This window comes from Bos mutus, chromosome 7, assembly GCF_027580195.1.
Source record: "Bos mutus isolate GX-2022 chromosome 7, NWIPB_WYAK_1.1, whole genome shotgun sequence".
Lineage (NCBI taxonomy): Eukaryota > Metazoa > Chordata > Mammalia > Artiodactyla > Bovidae > Bos > Bos mutus.
In genome coordinates, this window is record NC_091623.1 from 13,479,558 (window position 1) to 13,500,560 (window position 21,003).

The window sequence follows — 21,003 nt, forward strand, 5'->3', positions numbered from 1 at the left end:
GCTGTTCCAGGCACTTGGTGATGTAACAGTTAACAAAATAATTAAGGTTTCTGCTCTTAGAAAGTTTATATTCTAGGTATGAGAGGACAAAATATGTGTACTTAAACATAAAAAGATACTTTTACATATTGATAAGTACTATGGAGAAAATGCACCTGGTTCAGTGATTGATGTGGGGAGGCAGGTGGCTGCTCTGGGTAGCGGGTGTTAGAAGTTGTCTCTGGAGATTACATTTGAGCTGAGATGCTAAAGAAAGACATACGTCTAAATAGGTATATGGGTAAATTCTTCTAAGAAGAAGGATCCTCTAAGTATAGAATGAGGCTGGAACTTTTTAAGAGCTGAGGGATCAGGGAAGAGATAGCTGAGTGCTTGAAGAGTAGTCAACTCTTCGCATGAGGTGGCCAAAGTACTGGAGTTTCAGCTTCAGCATCATCCTTCCAAAGGAATCCCAGGACTGATCTCCTTCAGAATGGACTGGTTGGATCTCCTTGCAGTCCAAGGGACTCTCAAGAGTCTTCTCCAACACCACAGTTCAAAAGCATCAATTCTTCGGCACTCAGCCTTCTTCACAGTCCAACTCTCACATCCATACATGACCACTGGAAAAACCATAGCCTTGACTAGATGGACCTTTGTTGGCAAAGTAATGTCTCTGCTTTTGAATATGCTATCTAGGTTGGTCATAACTTTCCTTCCAAGGAGTAAGCGTCTTTTAATTTCATGGCTGCAGTCACCATCTGCAGTGATGCGAAGAGTTGACTCATTAGAAAAGACTCTGATGCTGGGGGGGATTGGGGGCAGGAGGAGAAGGGGACGACAGAGGATGAGGTGGCTGGATGGTATCACTGACTCGATGGACATGAGTCTGAGTGAACTCTGGGAGTTGGTGATGGACAGGGAGGCCTGGCATGCTGCAATTCATGGGGTCGCAAAGAGTTGGACACGACTGAGCGACTAAACTGAACTGAACTGAAGAGTAGTATGGCAATAGGTGAGGTTTGAGAGTGCACAGGGACATGTGGAGCCTGTAGACCATGGTAAAGACTGTTTACTCTTCCTGTGATTGGATACCTCTGAAAAGTTTTCAGCAGGGGAGTAACGAGATAGGGTTTATATTTTTGTGGGTTCACTCTGGCTGTTGTGAGGAGAAACAAACTAAGAGATGAATCTGTGAGGCCAGTTGAGAGAGTGTTACCCTACTTCAGTTGGGAGATAATGCACATCTCAGTCCAAGGTGGTAAAAAGTGGTGAGATTAGATTTATAGTTTGATGGTGGAGCCAACAAGATTTGCTCAGGACTGTAGGCTGTGAGGTGGCACTAGTGGTAAAGAACCAGCCTCCCAATGCAGGAGACATAAGAGACCTGGGTTCAATCCCTGGGTTGGGAATATCCCTTGGAGGAGGGCACGGCAAACCACTCCAGTATTCTTGCCTGGAGAATCCCATGGACAGAGGAGCCTGACAGGGTATAGTCCATAGGGTCTCAAAAAGTTGAACAAGACCTAGCATGCAAGCACGCATGTAGGCTGTGAGAAAGGAGTTAATTATGATTTGCATCCTGAGCAATTGAATGATTTGTGTTATTTACTGTGTGGGAAATACTGGGAAAGGAGTAGATTTAGAAGGTGATATTAAGGGTGCTGTTAAGGATATATTGAGTTTGAGATGCTTGTTAGACTTCCAGGTAGGGATGCGAGATGGTCAGTTAGATACATGGGTATGGTGTTCAAGAGAGTCATCAGTGAATAGATAGCACTGAAAGCCTTGGCTCTGAGTGAGATCATTTAGGGAAGGACTGTAGGTAGGACAGAGAAGGGCTTCCCTGGTGGCTCAGCAGTAAAGAATCTGCAATGCTAGAGACAAGGGTTTGATCCCTGATTGGGGAAGATCCCCTGCAGAAAGAAGTGGCAACCCACTCCAGCATTCATGCCTGAGAAGTCCCATGCACAGTGGAGCCTGGTGGGCTACAGTCCATCCATGGGGTTGCAAAAGAGTTGAACATGTCATAGTGACTAAACAACAACAAATACAGGACAGACAAAGGTTGGAGGCCCGAGCCTTGAGCACACACTTAGTGGTATGACAGAGAAGCAGTTGAAGCAAAATAGACTGAGAAGTAGCTAATGCTGTACTTTAACAACAGCCAAGTGAAGAGGGTAGAAGGGAGCAAATGTGAAGGAAGGGTAAGTGAGGACTGAGAATTGTCTTTTCGATTTGGCAATGTAGAGGTTATTGGTGCCTTGTCAGGAGGGGATCCCATGAAAAGACTCCCATGAAAATGGTGAAGGTGTAAGCTTGATTGGATTGGAGTCAAGAGAATATGGGAAAGAAGGAAGTGCAGACAGCAATTATGGACAGTTTTTGTAAGGAGTTTTTCTATAATGTGCAGGGAAAGGGGACCACAGCTGAACAGGGTTTGTCAGAATGGGTTTAAGACATCACATTTTATGATATTTTTATATGCTGATAAGATTATTCCAGTCAAGAAGAAAAAAAGAAAATTCACAGAGAAGAGGGATAATTGCATGAGCATAATCCTTGAGTATACTAGAGGGGTGCCTAAGTGGAGGAATTTTTTTTTTTCTTTCCTGCACCATGTGGATCTCAGCTCCCAACCAAGGATCAAACCTGCACCCCTTGCTGTGGAAAAGCCTTAACCACTGGACCCACCAGGGAAGTCCTCAAGTGGAGGAATTGATCTTAGGAATCATAACAATTTACCTATAGTAATAGAGAAGGCAGAGTATAGGGGTACTGCTGCTGCTGCTGCTGCTAAGTCGCTTCAGTCATGTCTGACTCTGTGTGACCCCATAGACAGCAGCCCACCAGGCACCCCCATCCCTGGGATTCTCCAGGCAAGAACACTGGAGTGGGTTGCCATTTCCTTCTCCAATGCATGAAAGTGAAAAGTGAAAGTGAAGTCACTCAGTTGTGTCCGACTCTTCACGACCCCATGGACTGCAGACTACCAGGCTCCTCTGCCCATGGGATTTTCCAGGCAAGAGTACTGGAGTGGGGTGCCATTGCCTTCTCCGGTATAGGGGTACAACTGCAAGTAAATTGGAAGATCTGTTGATAGGAAGATGTGGAACTTCTCTTTTACTACTCTTATGTCAATGAAATAAGCAGGATCATCAGTGAAGAGAAAGAGCAGGAAAAAGAGGTTTGTGTAGAGGGGTAAGATGTGAAATCATCATTAGGATAACAATTCTAGCATTAAATAGTATTTACTGTGTGCCACATATTATTTTGGGCTTCCCTTGTGGCTTGCTGGTAGAGAATCTGCCTGCAATGGGGGAGACCTGGGTTCGATCCCTGGGTTGGGAAGATTCCCTGGAGAAGGGAAAGGCTACCCACTTTAGTATTCTGGCCTGGAGAATTCCATGGACTGTATAGTCTATGGGGTGGCAAAGAGCCAGACATGACTGAGCAACTTTCACATATTATTTTATGTGCCTTACATTTATTAACTCATTTAATTCTTATAATGCTAAAAGGTAAATACTCTTATTACCTCTGTTTATAGATGCTTTTGAGCTGTGGTGTTGGAGAAGACTCTTGAGAGTCCCTTGGACTGCAAGGAGATCCAACCAGTCCATTCTGAAGGAGATCAGCCCTGGGATTTCTTTGGAAGGAATGATGCTAAAGCTGAAACTCCAGTACTTTGGCCACCTCATGCAAAGAGTTGACTCATTGGAAAAGACTCTGATGCTGGGAGGGATTGGGGGCAGGAGGAGAAGGGGACAACAGAGGATGAGATGGCTGAATGGCATCACTGACTCTATGGACGTGAGTCTGAGTGAACTCCAGGAGTTGGTGATGGACAGGTAGGCCTGCCATGCTGCGATTCATGGGGTTGCAAAGAGTCGGACACAACTGAGCAACTGAACTGAACTGAACTGATAGTGTCTTAGTCCTTTCAGGATGCTATAACAGAATACCATAGACTGAGTAGCTTATAAACAACAGAAATTTATTTCTTACATTTCTGAAGACTGGAAAGTCCAAGGTCAAGGTGCTGAAAGATCTAGTGTCTGCTGGGAGCCCACTTCTTGGTTCATAGACTCTTTTGCAATAGCCTCAAAGGTTGAAGGCAACTCTGGGGTCACTTTTATTTATATTTTGTTTTTTTACTTTTTTCTCAGTTTTATTGAGATATATTTGATATATTGGGGTTTCTTTACGAGAGTTCTAGTGAAAGTGGAGTGTGAAAAAGTTGGCTTAAAGCTCAACATTCAGAAAATGAAGATCATGGCATCTGGTCCCATCACTTGATGGGAAATAGATGGGGCGACAGTGGAAACAGTGTCAGACTATTTTTTGGGGCTCCAAAATCACTGCAGCCATGAAATCAAAAGATGCTTACTCCTTGGAAGGAAAGTTATGACCAACCTAGATAGCATATTCAAAAGCAGAGACATTACTTTGCCAACAAAGGTCCATCCAGTCAAGGCTATGGTTTTTCCAGTGGTCGTGTATGGATGCGAGAGTTGGACTGTGAAGAAAGCTGAGCACCAAAGAATTGATGGTTTTGAACTGTGGTGTTGGAGAAGACTCTTGAGAGTCCCTTGGACTGCAAGGAGGTCCAACCAGTCCATTCTGAAGGAGATCAGTCCTGGGGTTTCTTTGGAGGGAATGATGCTGAAGCTGAAACTCCAGTACTTTGGCCACCTCATGCAGAGTTGACTCATTGGAAAAGACCCTGATGCTGGGAGGGATTGGGGGCAGGAGGAGAAGGGGACGACAGAGGATGAGATGGCTGGATGGCATCACTGACTCGATGGACGTGAGTCTGAGTGAACTCCGGGAGTTGGTGATGGACAGGGAGGCCTGGCGTGCTGCGATTCATGGGGTTGCAAAGAGTTGGACACGACTGAGCGATTGAACTGAACTGAACTGAACTGAATCCCATTCACGAGGGCTCCACCTTTATATCTACACCCAAAGACATGCCCCAACACACACCTACTAATGCTGCACATTGAGGATTAGGTCTTAACGTGAATTTTGCCTTCCAATTTAGAAGTGTGGGAGAATGGGTTGACAAGAGAATTTTGCGGACCCATTTGAAACCATAGTAATGAAGTTACATCAGTTAGCATGGCTTTGTGTATTCTTCAGATTCCTTTGATATAGTGACTGAGTAGATAGTTGGCCTGGGGGTGGGGTCTATTTACAGTAAATGTGCCCGAGGAAGGGCAAAGGAGTTGAGAGTGATTATAAGGGAAGGATTACAATGAACCATGAGATGCTGGAGGAGTAAAGAGCCTTTTTTTTTTTTTGCTGAGTCAATTCAATCGTGCCCCATTATTTGAGACCCTATGGACTGTAGCCTTCCAGGCTCCTGTGTCCATAGGATTCTGTAGGCAAGAATACTGGAATGGGTTGCCATGTCCTTCTTCAGGGCATCTTCCCAACTCAGGGAAGAACCTGTGTCTCTTAGGTCTGCTTGCTTTGACAGGAGGGATCTTTACCACCAGCACCACCTGGGAAGCCCTAGTAAAGAGCCAGGAATAGGCAAAACAGTTCTGAAGGCCTGGCCCTACCAGATATGAGAAATTTCTGTGAGGCTAATGGGCTTCTCAGGTGGCACTAGAGGTAAAAAACCTGCCTGACAATGAAGGATATGTAAGAGACAAGGGTTCCATCCTTTGGTCTGGAAGATCCCCTCATGGCAACCCATTCCAGTATTCTTGCATGGAGAATCCCATGGACAGAGGAGCCTGGCAGGCTGCAGTCTACAAGGTTTCACAGAGTCAGACACGACTGAAGCGACTTAGCATGCATGCAAGTAAGATAGAGTAGTGTTAGTACAGAAGTTGATAACTTGACTAATGAATAGAATACAGAGTCCAGCAAAAGACTCCTATAGAAGGAGTATAGAATGTTATTAAGTGACAGAATTAGATGTCAAATCAGTGTGTAAAAGAAGAATTGTCAAACAGATGGAGCCACACAAAAAGTGGTTACCCAGATTAAACTGAGTCACCATTTCAGGCTAAAAACAAATATCAGTTCCAGGCAGATTGAGACACTATATGTCAACAGTAAAATTTAAAAATTCTGAATAGAAAACAAAGGTATCTCCATGAACTTAGGAAAGGAAACTATTTCTAAATAAGAGGAATGATAAATTTGACCATATTAAGAACCTTGTTTTAAAAAAAAAATACACCTGAAAGAAAGAAAAAGAAGTTACAACCTGAGTTGATAGTCACAGGAAGTGTTCATTTAAAGTTGGGATAGATTATTCCTTAAAAGTTGAGTAAAACATCCTGTAAAATCATCTGGGCTAGGTGCTTTCTTTGTGGAAAGGTTATAAACAGCTTAAATATCTTTTAAATTAAATCTGATGTAAACTAAATGTCTAGTTACGGAATGATTCAGAGAACCATGATTTCTTCTTGAGTCAGATTTGGTAAGTCATTTTTTAGAGTTTGTCTATTTCATCTAAGTTTTCAAAATTATTTCATAAAGTTGTTATGACATTCTATTATGCATGAATGCATGTGTTATATATACTTGTTGGAAGTTGTTTTAACAATGAGTGTAAAATGCTATATATAGTACTACACAGGTTATCTCTTTTCAAGTGAGTTTTGGTAATGTGCACATTTCAAAGTATTTGGTCTATTGTTATCTAAGTTGTCAAATGTATGGGCATAAAGTTGTTTGTAGTTCCTTTATAATCTTTTTAATATTCGTAGATTTATAATGATGTCTCATCTCCCATTCCTGATATTGATCATCTGCATCTTCTTTCTCTTTTTTTTCCTTTTTTTCTAATTTTACAATAGCCACCCTCAGTTCAGTCAGTTCAGTTGCTCAATTCAGTTGCTCAATCGTGTCTGACCCTTTGTGACCCCATGGATTGCACCACGCCAGGCTTCCCTATCCATCACCAACTCCTGGAACTTGTTCAAACTCATGTCCATCAAGTTGGCGATGCCATCCAACCAACTCACCCTCTGTCGTCCCCTTCTCCTCCTGCCTTCAATCTTTCCCAGCATCAGGGTCTTTTCCAGTGAGTCAGTTAGTCACATTGGGTGGCCAAAGTATTGGAGTTTGAAGTTCAGCATCAGTCCTTCCAATGAATAGTCAGAACTGATTTCCTCTAGGTTTGACTGGTTTGATCTCCTTGCTGTCCAGGGGACTCTCAAGAGTCTTCTCCAAAACCAGAGTTCAAAAGCATCAATTCTTCAGTGCTCAGCTTTCTTTATGGTCCAGCTCTCACATTCATTCATGACTACTGGAAAAATCACAGCTTTGACTAGACAGACCTTTGTCAGGAAAGTAATATTTCTGCTTATTAATATGCTCTCTAGGTTTGTCGTAACCTTTCTTCCAAGGAGCAAGCATCTTTTAATTTCATGCCTGCAGTCACCATCTGCAGTGATTTTGGAGCCCAAGAAAATAAAGCCTCTCACTGTTTACATTGTTTCCCCATCTGTCTGCCATGAAGTAATGGGACCAGGTGCCATGATCTTTGGTTTTTGAATGTTGAGCTTTAAGCCAGCTTTTTCACTCTCCTCTTTCACTTTCATCAAGAGGCTCTTTAGTTTCTCTTTGTTTTCTGCCATAAGGGTGGTATCATCTGCATATCTGAGGTTATTGATATTTCTCCCAGCAATCTTGATTCCAGCATGTGCTTCATCCAGTCCAGCATTTTGCATGATGTACTCTGCATACAATTTAAATAAGCAAGGTGACAATATGTAGCCTTGACATACTCCTTTCCCAATTGGAACCAGCCTGTTGTTCCATGTCCAGTTCTGTTTCTTCTTAACCTGCATACAGATTTCTCAAGGGGCAGGTAAGATGGTCTGGTATTCCTATTTCTTTAAGAATTTTCCAGTGTGTTGTGATCCACACAGTCAAATGCTTTGGCATAGTCAACGAAATAGAAGTAGATTTTTTTTCTGGAATTTTCTTGCTTTTTCAATGATCCACTGAATGTTGGCAATTTGAACTCTGGTTCCTCTGCCTTTTCTAAATCCAGCTTGAACATCTGGAAGTTCTCAGTTCATGTACTGTTGAAGCCTGGCTTGGAGAATTTTGAGCATCACACTGCTAGCGTGTGTATGTGTGTGTGTTAGTTGTTCAGTTGTGCCCAACTCTTTGCGACCCCGTAAACTGCAGCCTGCCAGGCTCCTCTCTCCATGGCATTTTCCAGGCAAGGATGCTAGAGTGGGTTGCGTTTTCCTTCCCTAGCATGTGAGATGAGTGCAATTGTGCAGTAGTCTGAATATTCTTTGGCATTGCTGTTCTTTGGGATTGGAATGAAAACTGACCTTTTCCAGTCCTGTGGCCACTGCTGAGTTTTCCAAATTCACTGGCATACTGAGTGCAGCACTTTCACAGCATCATCTTTTAGGTTTTGAAATAGCTCAACTGGAATTCCATCACCTCCACTAGGTTTGTTCATAGTGATGCTTCCTAAGGCCTACTTGACTTCGCACTCCAGGATGTCTGACTCTGGTTGAGTAATCACACCATTTTGGTTATCTGGGTCATTAAAATCTTTTTTGTATAGATCTTCTGTGTATTCTTGCCACCTCTTCTTAATATCTTCTGCTTCTGTGAAATTCATACTATTTCTGTCTTTTATTGTGCCCATCTTTGTGTGAAATATTCCCTTGGTATCTCTAATTTTCTTGAAGTTTTTACATTTTTTAAAAAGTACACTTTTCGTTTTTTTTTTTTTGGCCATGTGGCATGTGGGATCTTACTTCCCCAACCAGGGATTGAACCTGCACCTCCTGCATTGGAAGTGTGGAGTCTTAAGCACTGGACTGCCAGGGAAGTCCTCTCTTTTTCTCTTGGTCACTTCGAAGTTTAGTAATCTTCTTCTAATTTTTCTGTCTTCATTTTCATTGATTTCTGGTCTTATCTTTTCTTATTTATTTTTTTCTGCTTGTTTTGTAGTTAAAGGGAAGCTTCTGTTATTGATTTGAGATCTGTATTCTTTTAAAATATATATAGCGGTATGACTGTCCCTCTAAGTATTACTTGAGTTTTGGTATGTTATATTTTAGTTTTAATTCATTTTAAAACATTTGCTAATTTCTCTTTTGATTTCCCTTTTCACCTATGGATTATTTAGAATTGCATTATTTAATTTCTAAATACTTGGATAACTTCTAAATATCTATGTTATTTAGTTCTAACTTAGTGTCATTATGGTCTAAGAATATCCTTTTTTGATTGTAGTATTTTAAAAATTTGTTGAGGTTTGCCTTATGGCCCAGATTTAGTCACTCTCAGTGAATTCTCCTTGTACACTTGAAAAGAAAGTATATTTGCTAAGGAAGAATGTACTGTCAGTGTTAATTAGCCCCAGGTAGTTGATAGTGCTGTTCGGGTCTTCTGTGTCCTGTATTCAGGATGATACTGACATTGTGTGGAGAGAGTGGGGATCATAGTGGGATGTTGGGTTGTGTTTACTTTATACAGTAGGTTTAATTATTATATTATTATAGAAACAAACAAATAAAGCATGAACCAATGGTTAGGATGTGCTATGAACCAAGGATTTTGATTACTATAGCCATGAATACAGTTTTTAAAGGATTTGATGTCTGTATTTGGAGGTTTGAATTTTTTAATTCCTAATAAAGAACATATTATATAATTTGGAGACTGAAAGGAGATGGAATTTCCTTTGACCTTGGGCCCTAAATTTTCTAAAAGGGTACTCAAACAAGAATCAGCTTGAGGAAACAAAAGAAAAGAAAGCTGTCCTGGCTAAAGGGTAGTGAACCAGCCAGAAAACTGAGGAAGGTGAAGTTCAAGGGGTGTGCAGGACCAGCTCATGTCCAACCTGTAGGCCAAAATAAGGAGTCTGGGTTTTATTCTGAGTGTGATGAGAAGCCATTGGAGGCCACAGATGAAAGAGTGAAATAGTGAAAGAATATGATGTGCATAGCTAAGGTAGGGCACCACAGAGGGACAAGAGAGCCTTGGCTTTCCAAGGAGGGGACTATTGCAATAGTACAGGTGAAATATCAGAGGTCGTGGTATAATTGGGGGTTATATCATGTTGGAAAGAGCAAAATCATTGACATCATCATCATCACTACCACCACCAGCACCACGATTGTCTCCAAGGCATACTGAGTACTGTTTAGGTGCCAGGCTTAGAATTTCACATGCATAATTTCTTTTAACCCGCACAATAACTCCTATGTGGTAGGAGTTATTTATTTTACCATTTAAATTGAGACTTAAAGAAGTTAACTTTCTTAACCAGAACATGTTTGTTGGTTTCCAGGTTAGTTATAAGACACAATTTTGATTTTTAAGGAGCTAAGGAAAAAATTTGATGAATGTAAATATGGCACAGAATTGATGGGAAATAATTTTCTAGCCAGCACTAGAAAATAAGGGGTATAGTTCTTAAGGTTAAAGTATTCTTATTATAATTTGTAACTGGATGTCCATGGGTTACTAAAGGTATGTAAAAACCAGTAGACACTTTGTCACAAAAGATCCTATTTGGTAGTTCTAAAAATGTTAGGGGCATGGAGGGAGGAAGGAGAACATGTTTTTCTCTTTCCTAGTATTTCCTCCAATAGAAGGACTTAAATTAGTGTAATATCTCTGCCATTTACTCATTCCATGCCAGGTGGGGAAAAGTGACATCTCTCTTCAAGTGTAAGTTTAGAAAAAACAGTTTAGACATGTTCAGCTTTTCCTGTTTTCCTTTTTGGGACCTAACCTGCCCATGGAGCACACATTTCCTTCTGTTTCTTCTGGGGCAGTCCTCTCTTCCCTGTGAGAAACCAGTACTACCGTGATAGGCTGCTGTGTCTGTCTTCTGCAAGGAGGGGTTCAGTTACAATCTATTTTGCTCCTTCACTAAGCTTGTCCTCCAATCTGGCCTTTCATAGTAATAAAGGTGGTATTTGACCCTATACTTGTCTAACATCTTGTTTTTGTGGTTTAGTCACTAAGTGGTGTCTGACTCTTGTGACCCCGTGGACTTGGGGACATAGCCAGCCAAGCTCCTCTGTCCGTGGGATTTTCCAGGCAGGAATACTGGAGTGGGTTGCCATTTCTTTCTCCAGGGATCTTCCCAATCCAGGAGTCGAACCCAGGTTTCCTGCATTGCAGGCAGATTGTTTACTGACTGAGCCACCAGGGAAGCCAAGCTCTTGTTTAATTTCTCAGTTATTAATAGTTTAACACTCAGGTGGGGCAGGGTTTCCCTAATGGCTCAGTGGGTAAGGAATCCACCTGCAGTGCAGGAGACACACACAACTTGGTTCAACCCCTGGGTGGGGAAGATCCCTTGGAGAAAGAAATGGCAACCAACTCCAGTATTCTTGCCTGGAAAATTCCACTGACAGAGGAACCTAGCAGGTTACAGTCCAGGGGGTCTCAAAGAATGGGACATGACTGAGCACAAGGCACAGGTGGGGCAGAAGAGTATTATTATTTGACTTCTCTCAGAGCCTCCTACCCCAACTAGAAAGAAAAATTGGTCTTCATAAATTAGATCAGTTGATAGGGAGACTTAAGTCAAGGGTGATGCTGATTCTTTGTACTGTATGAAATAGAAGTTAACTTTTGGGGAAGAATGGCTAAGGGTTTTAATAATGTTGACAATTAATATTGGAGCTTTTAGAATGGTTAGAAGTTATTCCTAGTGCTTTAGCTATGAAAGTTGAGTCATTAGTTGCTATCAAATGTGACAAGATAAAATAACAGCTTTAAGTGGGCAAGAAGCAGCAGGAAAAGTGAGACAGATGCTTACATGCTCTGTATAACTACTAATGATGAATATTGAGTGCTTCATTTTTCCTGATTAAATTATTAAACCCAACTTTTCCTTTATCCAAAATTAATGAGATTTCTTATCCTCTCATTCTAGCTGCTTTTTGGTATAGTTATATTTCTTCTCATATCTATTGTGTGGAACTAAAGAAATAGTGTATTGCCATGTAGTCTTACTAATACTCAAGGTTGATCTTTAAAATCTTGTTATTTAGTTAAACCTCTGTGTAGGATCTAGGGAGGATTGACAATGCTGTTCTTTGATGCCCTTTTAAAATTCCTGGAAGGGAGTTATCATTTTAATATGCATATTAAAAGGTATTCTCCAGGTGTTCTCTAACTTGGCTGAACACCAAACAAAAGAAAATAGGCCTCTATTTCAGCAGGGACCTTTGAATTATAAGAAATGAAAGATAATTTTTCTCACCAGGAAAAGAAAGATGATTTTCTTCACTCAGTGGGATGTTAAGTTTTAGAATCTCATTCCCTGGAGAGGTTTAAGAACCTGTAGATGATTCTTAACCAGATCTGTGCTGTCTGAGTTCAATAGGGACCAGATGATCTTTGTGATGGAGAATGGCCAGGGTCACTCTTTTGCCTTTGCATTCTGCAGTAAAATGAAGATTCACCAGGACTACTTCTAGGTGATTTAAATGTAAGAATATTATAATATAAAAATGTAAACTTTTATAAAAGTAAGTGTGTAAAATTTTGAACATTTTATATTACTAACATTTTATTGTTTAAAGGACTTTAAATAAGGTAAAGCAAGATTTTTTCCCCATAGATTTGGGAAAAAAAACACAAGAGAGAAAAAGTAATGAGGGAGTGGAAGGAGTAGAAGAAGAGCAGAAGAAAAGAAGTGAGGGGTTCTGGGTTTCTATAGCTACACAAATAACAGTGATAATTTTTCCACTGATCTAAAGCATTACTTTTCAATCTTGGTTCTGGCAGTCGTTACTGACTATGAAGATAACCCAAATGAATAAATCTATAACAAGTTCATATATAACTGGTTCATTTTTTGTACTATGTGCCAGTGAATTTTGAAATTTACTTAGGTTTTCAGTTAAAAAGTCTGGGTTTATGTTAATTATGTAGCAGACAGTATCTTGGATTTTTACCAAGTAGTTGTACATAATGCTCTGTGAAGTATTAATTTTTGTCCAAGGAATCCATTTTTCTCTTTTTATAAATGGCAGCATAAAGTATAGGGCAACATCAAATAGCACATACTCTCAGTTTGAGTTTTAGTTTACTGAATTAAAACTCTGACTCCTGTCTCTGTTGAGGTGAGGACTTTGCAGGTGCCTGCTGAGAGCATTTTGAGAGTAATGGAAGCCTTTTCCTCCCTAGTTGCTTCACCTCTTCGAAAGAGGTAGTTATGACTCATCTCTTGTCTCTTTATCTATTTCATAGCTGTCTCTCTTTCCCTATCTAATTAGCCATTGTTTGGAGTGGAGGTGGGACCTTCAGAGAAGGTCATTAATTTGCTAGGTGAAATATCCCAAAAGTGTTTACCCCAGCAAATATGTGTTCACATATCACTTGTTTGGGATCTTCTTGGGGGCAAAGATTAGGTCCTTTTTACACTGTATTCATGGCATCTAGCACATGACAATCAATGTTTGCAAAATGCACAGATTTATGAAACAGCAAGCCTCCTGTTTCAGTTTAGCTTGAGAAACAAGAATGTAAACATGTGCCACTAATTTAACACTTTATCCATGTTCCATGAAGTCAAAGGGAAATCTAAAGTAAGAAACATTTAACATTTAAATCAAAAGCATTTGTATTTCATTTGCTAACCTGATTTTAATCAACTCAGAAAGTAATTTGATGAAAATTGGTAGAAATGATGACAGCAATTAGGCTCTGAACTTGCTAAGAGTCTGTACTAGTCTGGATTCTCCACAAAAAACCAATAGGAGATATATACATATATATGCACATATATACTGGAGAAGGAAATGGCAAGCCACTCCAGTGTTCTTGCCTGGAGAATCCCAGGGATGGGGGAGCCTGGTGGGCTGCCGTCTCTGGGGTCGCACAGAGTCGGACAAGACTGAAGCGACTTAGCAGCAGGAGCAGCAGCATGCACATATATGAATATATGGTTTATTATAGGAATTGGATCATGCACTTATAGAGGCTATGAAGTCCCTACATTTGCAGTCACCAGCAAACTAGAGACCCGGGGAGCCGATGTTATAGTTCCAGTTGTAGTCTGAGTCTGAAAGCAGAAAAGGACTGATGTCCTTGCTGTAAGACAGAATGTGCAGTCTCCCTTACTCCACCTTTTTGCTCTAGTTGAACCTTCAGTGTATTTGATGAGGACCACTCACCTTGGAAAGGGCAATTTGCTTTGCTCAGTCTACTGAATCAAATGTTCATCTCATTCAGAAACACCCTGAGAGACACAACCAAGTATATAGGCACCTCACAGCCCAGTTACGTTGACCCACCTTAACCATCACGGAGTCATACCTTTGACAAGGAGAGTACATACATACTATATGGTATTTTGCTAATAAACTGATGTAACATGGGTTTTGTCTATTTGCGTTTTCAAGCTACTAAAGTTGATGGAATACTTGAATTAGTTTATTTTCTAGGTGCAGGTACCTAAATATTCAAGCCCTGGAGTCACAACCACGTGACATGAAGTGAGAAATAATTATGTAATATTTGTGATAGGTTTATTCATTTTCCTCTACATTTTATTTAGCACCAACTTGGACCAGCAACTTCTTGATGTACATCAGTTTAATTAGACATGGTCTCTGTGCTCATGGAGCAGGCCTTCTGATAAGGAAATGAGCTGTAAACAAGTAATGAGAAAGTAAATGTCTCAGTACAAATTGTGATATATGTTATGATGAGAGTGAACAGAAGACAGGGAGAATTAGAGGAGTGTGAAGTGATTCCCACAGCCAGAAGAATATGTACAGAGTCACTGAGGTGCATAAAAGCCTGGCATGTGGAGGATGTTGAGAGGCTGAGTGCAGGCAGAGTGCTGTAAGCATGGTGGGGAGAAGGGTGAGAGAGACCAGCAAGGACCAGGTCATGCAGGCTTTGTAGGAGGTGCTTGGATTTGGATTTTGAATCAGTTTGCAAAGACCACTGTAATCAATTTGAACATTTGACTAATGGGATTTTCAGTCTGAGAGCATTTGCATGAGTAGAGACTATAGTCTGATAAATGCTAGACGCCCCTTAAGGTAAATATTAGAATTTAGATAGATCCATTTTTTTTTCCCCCATGAGAACTCAATTCTGTATTGTCATATATGATTATGAAAGATAGGTTTTTTATATTCACCTTTGTAGGTAATATTTTATTTAATAATATACAGCAAATCAGAATATGAAGCAAATCCAAGTATTTTCAGTTGAAAGCAGTGTGGATGAACAGCTTCCTATTCTCTCATGGAAAATGTTGAGGGAATATTTTCCATGCTCCTCTGCATTTTCTGTTTGTCTTGTACATCACTAATTGCTCTTTGTTCTGGAATAGCTTTAGGATGTTTGTAAAACAAACAGCCTTGAAAGGTAGAAATAGTATCTTTCTGTTTAGCAAAGAGGCAGGTTGGCTTATAGCCTTGGAAATTTGAGTTTCTCTCCTGAAATGATACCCGCTGTGGGTATGGGTGTCCATCTGCACCCACCTGTATTACTTTATGGGCAAAGGGATGACACAAATAGACCGATGCTCACACTGCTTGCTCTTTGGTGAGTAAAAAGCATAAAGTCCTTTGTTTCTGACCCATGAGTCTTGTCTTTTGCTAGCATCCATGAAGCCCTAACAGGCTACCTCATTGGCTTCCAAGTTGGGGAAAACCTCAGACCTTCACAGTTTTGGACAGAGACCCCTCAGCTGTCTGAGCAGGCAGGTGCAGTGCCCCACATGTGAGACCCCAGTGCTTTGTAGCCTGCACACTATCATATTAGCATTTTTTTTTAATCACTGATTTTCTCCTCCAGAGTCACAAGACAAGCTGTTCTCAGACAATCACATCTTAAGCGTGATTTCTATTTTAAAATGCGTGTGTGAAACCTACTAACTACTAATTATTCTGCTTTAAATATTCTTCAGCAAGTGGGAGAAAATTTCGACAACAGAATGCTATATTAAAATTTTAGAGGCATCATGTCGTAAAATATATCAAGATGATACTTGACTTAAAAAATGGTGCATGTGTGTGTATGTGCCTGAATATATAACCGAAGCATATTTTCAAGAAAGTTTGCTACATAATAAGCACTAAGGGACTACTACTGTGGTTTCTGAGTGTTCACAGAACCGTTATTCTCATGGTACAGGATCATCATGGCTTGGGTTCTCACCTCCTAACCAGGAGTTTGAGGAGCAGTGCAGTCAGGTACTACTTCTGCTACTGTGTGAGACTACGAGGGCTTGCTCTGGCAGCTGGAGATGTTCTGTGTTTGCACAGGCCAATACAGCGGCCACTAGCCACATGTGGTTACTGAGCACTTGAAGCTTGGTTATTCTGAACTGAGATATGCAGAAGTATATATTATACACCAGATTTCAGGCATAGGGCAGGAAAGGACAGTAAAAGATTTTGTTAATAATTTTAAAAAATTACTTTTCTGTGTGAAATAATATTTTAAGTGTATCAGGTTAAATAAAATATATTGTTAAACTAATTTCACCTGCTTATTTTTAACTCTTTCAGTGTGGCTACTAGACAACTTTAAATTACATATGTAGCTCTTGTTTTGTTTTGATTGATCAAATAGAAATTAGATCTTTGCTACTCACAGCACAGCTAAGAGTCCTTAAGACTAGGATTGCCAGATGTAGCAAATAAAAATGGAAGATATCCAATAGAATTTAGTTTTCAGATAAACAACAAATAATTTTTAGTATATTATGTCCCAAATATTGCATCGGGCATATTCATGAATAAAGTTATTTGTTTTTTTTAATCTGAAGTTCAAAGTTAACCAAGTGTCCCAAATTCTATTTGACAGCACTATCTATGATGAAAATCCTCATGCCCAGACCTGTCTTGCTCCTTGAAATTCCATGGAATCAGGAAAAGGACAGAAAATTGAGTGTAGTGAAAGAAAAGAGAAGAAAAGAAAATATAGTGAGAAATAGAAATAAGATGGAACATGGATAGGCCTTTTATATTTTATAATTTTTGTTAGCAATTTTCTTCCTTATTTCTGTTTTTTGCCACTTCTCCAAGTGTTGTGATTTTATCTCCTCATTTTCTATAGGGCTCCCTAGAGCCACATTAAAAGATGCCAGTTGTGCACAGTGGGCAGCAAGGAAAGGAGTGTCTCATCAGGGTCAAATCCCCAGCTTTCCTATAATCCATCATCTCTGAAATGCCACTTAAAATGGGCCCTTTTAGCTACCAGTACTTTGTCATTAAAGAGGTCAAGTTTCTTAAGTGTCAAAAATGGTGACACTTTGATTTTAGAGGATTTTGTTTATTGTGCTCTTTTAATTGTATGTTTTCAGGTGGCTCAGATGGTAAAGACTTCTCCTGCAGTACAGGAGACCTGTACTGTTTGATCCCTGGGTTGGGAAGATCCCCTGGAGAAGGGAATGGCAACCCACTCCAGTATTTTTACCTAGAGAATTTCATGGACAGAGGAGCCTGGCAGGCTACAGTCCATGGGGTTGCAAAGAGTTGGACATGACTGAAGTGACTTAGCACATAAACAAACAACTGTTAATAATTTATTTGTGTTATACTTTTTAGGTGGGGGTGGTGGGAGTGGAGGCTGGCAAAGAAGGAAAAATAATAGATATTCTAGATATTCTTTATTTTTTCTAGTTCTTGAAGTAAGAAAAGGCTTTCATCTCTTATTTATTTATTTAAAAATTTATTATATAGTGTCCTGGGTGTTCATTGGAAGGACTGATGTTGAAGCTGAAACTCCAGTATTTTGGCCACCTGATGCGAAGAGCTGACTCATTTGAAAAGACCCTGATGTTGGGAAAGATTGAAGGCAGGAGGAGAAGGGGACAACCGAGGATGAGATGCTTAGATGGCATCACTGACTAAGTGGACGTGAGTTTGGGTAAACTCTGGGAGATGGTGATGGACAGGGAGGCCTGGCGTGCTGTGGTCCATGGGGTTGCAAAGAGTTGGACACCACTGAGCAACTGAACTGACTGACTGACTGATAAAAGCACTTAAGATGAAATTCACTCTCTCAACAAATTTTTAAGTGTGTCCTACAGTAGTAGTAGGCTTCTCTGATAGCTCAGTTGGTAAAGAATCCACCTGCAGTGCAGGAGACCCCAGTTTGATTCCTGGGTCAGGAAGATCTTCTGGAGAAGGGATAGGCTACCCACTCCAGTATTCTTGGGCTTCCCTGTGACTCAGCTGGTACAGAATCCTCCTGCAATGCAGGAGACCAGAATTCGATCCCTGGATTAGGAAGATGCCTGGAGAATGAAAAGCTACCCACTCCAGTATTCTGGCCTGGAGAATTTCATGGACTGTATAGTCCATGGGGTTGCAAAGAGTCGGACACAAGTGAGTGACTTTCACTCACAATATTTTTAGCAGTCTAGAGTCCATGGGGTCTGGAAGAGGCAGACACGACTGAGCGACTTCACTTTCACTTTCACAGTCTTATACCGCAGATCTGTAGGATTTGTTAATCTTGCTTAACTGAAATTTTGTGCCAATTAATTAGCAAGTTCCATTTCTCCTTCCTTAGCCCCTGGAAGCCACCATTCCACTCTTTGATTCTATGAATTTTCCTGTGTTAGATACCTCATATAAATGGAATCATGTAGTATTCCTTATTTCACGGACTTATTTCACTTAGCATAATGTCCTCAAGGTTCACTCAGGTTGTCACATATTGCAGAATTTCCTCTTTTTTAAGCCTGAATAATATTTCATTGTATATATGTATCACATTTTGTTTATCCATTCATCCATAAACAGATAACTACCTCTTGGCTGTAGTGAATGGTGCTGCAGTGGACACAGGAGGGCTAATAGTTCTTTGAGATCCTGATTTCAGTTCTTGTGGGTAATTATCCAGAAATGCAATTGCTGGATCATATGGTAGTTTTGTTTTAAAGTTTTTGAGATTAATCTGCGTATTGTTTTCCATAGCAACTGCTATTTTTCCATAGCAACTCCATTTTGTATTCCCACCAATGGTGCACTTCGGTTCCAGTTTCCTCACATCCTTGACAATGCTTATTTTTTGGTAAACAGCCACCCTGATAGGTGTAAGGTGATGTCTTTGTGATTTTGATTTTTATTTCCCTGATGTTTAGTGACACTGAGCACTTCTCTTATGCGTATTGGCTATTTGTCTTTTTTGGAGAAATGTGTATTCAAGTTTTTAGACCATTTGAAAACTGAGTTATTTGATTTACACTATTGAGTTGTAGGAGTTCCTTATATATTTTGGAAATTACCCTATATCAGATGTATGTTTTGCAAATATTTTCTCTCATTCTATAGTTGCCTTTTCACTCTGTTGATTGTTTCCTTTGCTGTGCAGAAACTTTTCAGTTTGATGTTGTCCTGTGTCTGTTTTTGCTTTTATTGCCTGTGCTTTGGCAGCATATCAATGAAATCACTGATGAAACCAATGAAGCTTTCCCCCTATGCTTTCTTGTAGGTTTTAAGTCTTTAACTCATTTTGAATTGATTTTTGTGTATGGTGTGAGATAAGGGTCCAATTGCATTCTTCTGCATGTGGATATCCAGTTTTCCAAGCACCATTTGTTGACGAGTCTGTCCTTTCCCCTTTGTACATTCTTGGCATACTTGTTACCAACACTAACTAACCCTGGTCAGTTGCCCTGATGTGCATGTATTTATTTCTGGGGTCTCTATTCTGTTCTATTGATCTCTATGTCTGTCTTTATACCAATACTGTACTGTTTTACTTACAGTAAAGGAATTGTGATCCCACCAGCTTTATTATTCTTTCTCAAGGTAGATTTGGCCATTCAGGGCCTTATCTAGTCTTCACAACAATTCTTTAAATACTTTGTCTCCACTCTGCAAATGAGGAGAAGTAACTTGTCTAATAATACTAGATAGCTAGTAAGAGCTAGAGCTGGGAATGCTCTTGAATGCTGTCCGATTCCATAGTCAGTACCCTTTACCATTGCATTCCATGCCTCTCCGCAAATGAAGAGTCATGAATTCAATAGGAAACTATGTATTAGGACACATATGTAAAATTAGGTTAGCCTCAGGGAGTTTTACTTAGTCACTTGAAAAATGCATATGATATTTATATAATTCATAGATTTTTGAGGAGAATTTAATAAATTCCTGAAAAGTATAATGAGATTCTTAAGAGTACCAACACTATGCCAGTTTCTAAAAAGAGCTTAATAATCTTTCATTGAGATGAATAATCGAAGAACCTAAACAGATCCATTAGTTTCATTCTATACTCTAAATTCAGCAGTATCAGGCTCCTCCTTCCACCCTTCTCCACACATAATACATCCTGGGAATGCTCTCTTTTTATTGGATGAATGTATTAGTCACAAGACATAAAAAGTACTGCCTCTGCTTGGTTTGCATTTATGAATTAACAGATGTGCCTGGTTTGAAGAAACAGATTCATTTCTTGATGGGAAGAAAAATCTTGTTTAGTTTTTCACTTATTTTTTTATGTATCGGATTTTCACTAACTTTGGACCAGATACTTTCCAGGAAGAATGTAAGGTGAGTAACTGCACATCTTTAAATATAATGCATCTGTGAACTTCAGTCCAAGTGTGAAATTAGATGATTCTGTAATTTTTTATGGTAGATATATAGATAAATAACTGAATCACTTTGCTGTATACCTGAAACTAATACAATGATTGTAAATAAGCTGCACTTCAATTAAGGATTTAAAAACAAACAAATAAACAACAAGGATATATTGTGTAGCACAGAGCAATATAGTTATATTGTAATAGCTTAAACTGGAGTAATAATTATTATTGATTTAATACTTCACACATCTGAAACCAATATTGTAAATCAACTAGATTTCAATAAATTAAAATAAAAACATATATTGTTATAAAAAAATTTTATGTTGTTGCACAGCTACATTTGTTAACAATTCAAAACAGATATACTAGATTAGATCATTTGACAGTTACTAAAATCATTGAACTAGAGTTTATAGATGAGATAAAATATAGTCTTTATTAATATAAGAGGGAGGATTTATTTATGTGTTAAAAGTATCCAA

At 39.7% G+C, this 21,003-nt stretch overlaps 1 protein-coding gene across 10 annotated transcripts in view; it reads left to right on the top strand.

The window, feature by feature from the left end:
• The window catches only part of LOC102280712 (V-type proton ATPase subunit S1-like protein), a 72,059-nt gene that overhangs the window by 437 nt on the left and 50,619 nt on the right, over positions 1-21,003 (top strand). For 4 of the 10 annotated variants that reach the window (XR_011464684.1, XR_011464683.1, XR_011464685.1 and 1 more), the window contains exon 1: positions 17,891-20,480. Coding sequence is in view for 7 of the 10 variants with exons in the window: in XM_070373077.1 (XP_070229178.1) it covers positions 20,266-20,480 (215 nt within the window). In the remaining 3 variants the exon portion in view is untranslated. Of the gene's footprint in view, positions 1-3,529; positions 3,831-17,654; positions 17,832-17,890; positions 20,481-21,003 lie in introns of those variants that run through there. The other 6 variants (XM_070373080.1, XM_070373082.1, XM_070373078.1 and 3 more) reach the window with 5 other exon arrangements.